This window comes from Medicago truncatula, chromosome 7 (genome assembly GCF_003473485.1).
Source record: "Medicago truncatula cultivar Jemalong A17 chromosome 7, MtrunA17r5.0-ANR, whole genome shotgun sequence".
Lineage (NCBI taxonomy): Eukaryota > Viridiplantae > Streptophyta > Magnoliopsida > Fabales > Fabaceae > Medicago > Medicago truncatula.
In genome coordinates, this window is record NC_053048.1 from 56,098,277 (window position 1) to 56,103,685 (window position 5,409).

At 33.9% G+C, this 5,409-nt stretch overlaps 1 protein-coding gene across 1 annotated transcript; it reads right to left on the reverse strand.

Moving 5' to 3' along the window:
- Positions 1 to 492: 492 nt before the first annotated feature.
- LOC25499752 (uncharacterized) lies at positions 493 to 4,597 on the reverse strand. Its single transcript, XM_013595178.3, has 7 exons — positions 4,379 to 4,597; positions 3,883 to 4,245; positions 3,756 to 3,808; positions 3,488 to 3,525; positions 3,063 to 3,381; positions 1,642 to 1,949; positions 493 to 1,352 (listed from the first exon to the last, which is right to left on the reverse strand). The coding sequence occupies exons 1-7, from the start codon at positions 4,389 to 4,391 to the stop codon at positions 773 to 775; spliced, it is 1,674 nt and encodes a 557-aa protein (XP_013450632.1). The 5' UTR covers positions 4,392 to 4,597; the 3' UTR covers positions 493 to 772.
- Between the last annotated feature and the right edge of the window lie 812 nt (positions 4,598 to 5,409).

Here is a 5,409-nt window from a genome sequence, read left to right on the forward strand (position 1 = left end):
CGCAACTGGATAACGCAACACTTTTTTTTGAGAGTTTTGAAAACCTTTTTTGACTTGAGTCTGAGTTGGAGGGCATCCCCCATGGTTGCTCTTGGTTTGGCTCACCATTGTTTCTCCAATTCTAATGAACTCTTGGAACCAACATAATATTATATTGCTGAAGTGGATTAGTAATCCATTGTTGTTTTCCACTATAACTAACAACATGTAGTCAAACCCATCTGAGATGTGTAAGAGCCTTGCACATCTTTTTCATATAATAAACACTCTATTTCATCTCCTAATTCCTGTGTTTCTATCATTATCCCTCGAAAATATGAAACTGCATTTTTGTGTATAGCCCACGGGTAGTAGTTAATTAACAAGAAATGCGTAATTTTCTAAATTCTTAGAAATATTATCTTAAAAATCAGTTTGTAATATGAAAAAATTGAAAACACTTGCCCACCGGTGTCTTTCTCTTTATTATCCGGCCACCACATGCTACAAAACTACCAACATAATAGAAAATAATATCATTAATTTATAGTTTAATGTAACAACATCAACTGAAGTAGATGATCCTATAAACTAATATAGATACATTCTCTCTTTAGCTAAAGCTATTTTGGTCTCCATGTCTACCTAGACAATTGGTGGCTGGTCAGCTAATGATTTGGATGATTGCATTGCAATGATCACACTGTTGAAGAAAGACATTTATGGTGATCTATATAACACGCAGCAAACAGTTTTGTACTATGTTTGAAAACTGGGCTAAGCTTTACACATTTTACTGATTCTCTTCACTCACTTCAACAAGCCTTCCGCGAACCCACTTTTTAGTTGCAATAGGGGAACTAGATAGTGTTTCATCTTCAAGGGACTGAATTCCCATCACAGTTGGAGAATGATCTGTTTCGTCTTCGCTGCTCTCATCCTGTTCTGTTTCCCTTTGCTGTTTTGATTGGCTATCTTGGTTTATCTGGCTATTCAAACTGAAAGGTAAAGAAGCACATCCATTGGTTAGGTGAAGTTCTGGAACGCCATTAACTGGTCTCTCCAGGGAAAGTTCACCAAAATCTTCAGAGAACTTGTAGAAGCTTGGTGACAATGTTGTGTGTCCATTTACTTGGGCCATTTCTGAAGGGTTTCGAACGTCAAATGCTGATTCGTTTTCCTGATTAACCTTGCTCCAACTAACCGAAGGGACACTACAGTCATCTATCTTTTGTGTATCAATGGATTCAAGTGATTGAATAGCTTCGGCTATAAGCTTTCTGGTTTCTATTAGAGAAGACTGAGCAATGGGACTCTTTGCCGCAGCAACCTCCAGTGCCTTGGCCGCTTTCTCAGCTTCGGCAATCAATAGTCTAAGCATATAACATTATTTCATGAAAATATATACAGGATAATAGTTACAGTTGGAATCAAATGAAGCTAAACCTGTAATTTTATGATTTAATCTCGAAAGCAAAACAGAAGTAACCAATGTTCATCGCATCCACCATGATCATAAAAAACCAAAGAGGTTCTTAACATTTTCTTAGGATTTTATATGCTTCAAAAGAAGTTAAATCAGAAATACTAAATTTCAATTTTCGGTAAAGTACAGAAATATCCAAAAGAAATCAATTAAAACAAGTATTAAAATGGGTCTACCTTGCTTGTTGTATGGCTTGAGTTTGTCTGGTATCCACGGAAGCTCTTTGTGCTCTGATGTTCTTTATCATCTCAAGCTTGGAATTCACCAAAGGATCCTTATAGGCAGGGGATTTTCTTTTTCTCAGCTGGATCGGCTTAACAATTTTGGAGGCACTCTTAATAACAATGCTAGTATCAGAATCTCTTTTTGTAATGGGTTTCTTCTTCTTGGTGGGTTGTGCACTATAACTGGGCCTTGTTCTAGGTTTCCTTTCAGTAGAATGATGGTACTTGGCAATTGCAGAGCAGACTCTTTCACGGTAATCCTGATTTAAAAGAAAAATATGTTGGTCCTGAAGAGAGAAAAATACCAAAAAGGCGGAAACAACCCTAAATAAAATCCTACAGAAAAGAAACTTGCAAATCTGTTTCAATTCTCAACACCGAGTACTTTGACAACTTTTTCCAGGTACAACACTTTGGCAAAACTTATCTAGACCATTTGGTGTAACGAGTACTTGCAAGATTGTAAATCAAAGTCCACAGATAAGGATGGAAACACATGCATATCATCATCCATTTTCTATATAGGGCAACGATGACTATTCTGATATTCATTAGGTAACATCTCCATCTAAAACATGTAATGTATAGTTCAGACCTTTGTCTATTCTGACCACACTTCATCCTCCCCCTCCAACCTTCGCATAAACTATGAACGAGATGAGTGCTAGGAACTCTCTTATAAAAGAATTTACACCTCGGGCCTTTGACCCAACTTTTTAATTATACTAGGCCTTTATTGGAGGGCAGTTTATTAAAGAAATTATTTTAGGCACTTATTGGAGAGCACTTTATGAAAGAATATCAACATAGAAAGGTTAGCCAAAACAAAAGTTAATATAATATTTCTAATAGTAAAAAGACACCTCTATTCTAATTGATCTATGTAGCTTACAAAAACCTGTTGTGTGAGATTCGGCTCAACAAAACATCAGGGCCTGTTTTTAATTGGCAAATACGTTTTCTATTTCAATTTCCTGTTTTCGTTAGCAATTACAAGAATGTGTATAGGTAGTAAAAACATGAAGAAAAAAAAAATGTTGTTTTCACCATTCTTTTACAAAACAGGAATAATAAGAAAACATCAATACTTATGTCATTATTGGTGCGAGAAGAAATAAAAAAAGAAAACAATTTTGAAACCAAATGCGCCCTTTAGAAGCAAGAGAATCCAGTTACCTGAAACTGCATGTGTTTCTAGTTAATCATGGGAGGGAGAGGGACAATGCTTGAGTATTCAAAACATCAAAGTTATTTTTAAAAAAATGTTAACTTCTTTAAAGTCAATGACAGACAAGTAATTTATGAGACTCTAATAGCAAGCTAACTGAGAAAAAGATCTAGCAAACACTCAAGATGTTAACATATACACTTACGGGATCAGCCCATTTTGCAGCAATAGCTTCTGCAATTTTCCTTCTCTGTTCAGGGGACTTGGGTGCTCTGTTGCTAACTGGTGTCCTCGCCATTTGTTTCCTTTCTTCAACACTGACCAACCACTCCTGCTTAAGCTGTTCATCCAAGGTTACATAGGAATTCCATTGCAGCTCTTCCTGACCAACAAAGCCTTGCCTAGATGCTTCTGCAATTAAATTCTGCCACTCAAAGCAGCAACTCTCCTGCACCATCTTCCTACCACGCCTCATTTCCCATAGCTTTCTCACTCCAACACTAATCTTCATTTTTGTTTCTGTACTGTGCAATCCATAAAGAAGGAGATTGTATGGGGTAAAAGGAATAATAAAGAAAGAAGAAAACATTTAAAAGTAATAAAAATGGTGATGGAAAGGCTTATAGTTACGTTTGAGCATGTCCAAGATTAGTCAACTTCATTTTGACCTGCATTGCGAAAGAATTTGTTAGGAAGAAAAAGAAAAGAATAGGAAAATTGATAGAAAGAATGAAAAGAAAAGAACAATTTTATTGAATAGTCAATAGTGACAATCTGTTAGCTGTGTTGGATGATTCCCTCTATTTTATTTTATCCTATATATCATGATACACACTCTAAGAATAGATAGTTAATAAAATGACAAAAAAAAAAAAAAAATATGCTTACATGACATCACCTTAGGATTCTGCATAGCGATGCGTGTTCTTTCCCTGATCTTCTGCAAAGTTTCTGGTGAAATAGGAAAAAGTATTAATAGATAAAGAGAGAGGAGATTAATTGATAATGATTAATTAGTTAGTTACCGGGACTGTGCTTTCTTCCTTTGTTCCATGGAGTGTTTCCTTTATTAGCTTTAGAAATCCTCAATCTTCTCAATTTCTCGCTCTCATCAAGTGGTCGTTCATCATCGTCGTCATAATGATGATGAAGCATGAACGGATGAGGATTTAGAGGCTCCTCCAAGTGATTGTTGTTGAATTTAGGTGGTTGTTCAATGATGGTAGCAGCAGTAGCAACGGCTTTAACGAGGAATGGAAACCTCCTCCTCCTAGTCCTAGTCCTACTACTAGTAGTAAAAGCATCGTCTAGTGGAAAGCAGGAAATTCTTCTTCTAATTGAGTGTGGATATGGTAATGGAGCCCTCAGTAAATGTGCATTTGTTATCTCTGTTGTTGTTGTTGTTGTTGTTAATATATATATATACAATAATAATAATCAATAACCGATATGATATGATATGAGCGAGTACAGAGTTGAATTAAACAAAATTGAAAGAAATAAAGAGATAAAAGTACGAACCAATCAAAGGCATGGGGGCTCATTCAGCGAGCGAGCGAGCGATAGTGAGAGAAATTTATTATTATTATTAGAATGACAAACAAGAGAAGAGCATGAAGGAAAGAAGGATTTTTGGTAATGGTGGGATTCGATGTAAACCAAACCAGAGAAGAGGATAACGTTTTGCTTCCTTCGGTTCGTTCTCTGTTATTGTGAATAACAAACAGACAAACAAACAACTATCTCATCTATTCACTCGGCCCATCTTTCTTATATCCTCTCCCCTATTACCACCTCCCCTTTTTACTACTTCATCTCTATACACTCCTTTTATTTTATCCTTTCATTTTAATTTAAACAACTCTATTTTCGATTCTATATTCAAAACCGCTTAGATCAACGTTAAAACTCATAACACAAATTTATCATCCATTTTAATGATTTTAGGAATTAATTTCCGCTTAATACTTGATTTTAAAAAATAAAAAAAAACTTTGAATTGTATGAGGAGTTAGATATCATAGATATAATTACTTAAAATTTTGCAAATCATTAGTTATTTTCTTGCTAGTTTGTTATTCTTATCCCTATAAACAAACTTTTTGTTTTGTTCTTCTAAAAAAAATTCTTCAACTTTTAGTCACTATAAAATTTTCAATCACTACTTTTGGTCCTCTTTTTAAGTTATTTTTTGTATTTTTTTAATGAAATTGTGCATAAATGTGTAAAATATTGTAAAAAAAAAAATCCAAAAAAATATTAGAATTTTTTAACAAAACACAAATTAAATATGAATTTTTAACTATCAAAAATATAAAAATTTATGTTTTGTTAAAATATTCTTAATTTTTTTAGCGAGATATTATTATAATATCAAGAATTTTTTTGCAAAATTTTATTCAAAAATATGAATTTTACATACAAATTTACTTTAAAGGAGAGACCAAAAGTGAAAATGGAAAATTTTTGAAGGACTAAATGTTGAAGAAATTTTTTAGAAAGACTAAAATGAAAAGTTAACATATTTATAGGTACCAAAAACATATTCAACC

What these genes read in the sequence shown, in the direction of transcription:
- LOC25499752 (XM_013595178.3), bottom strand. An exon ending in AGGAAGAAAGCACAGTCCCG is followed by an intron (nt 3,809 to 3,882) that starts GTAACTAACTAA and finishes CTATTTCACCAG; the next exon opens with AAACTTTGCAGAAGATCAGG. An exon ending in CTGCAAAATGGGCTGATCCC is followed by an intron (nt 1,950 to 3,062) that starts GTAAGTGTATAT and finishes CTTTTAAATCAG; the next exon opens with GATTACCGTGAAAGAGTCTG.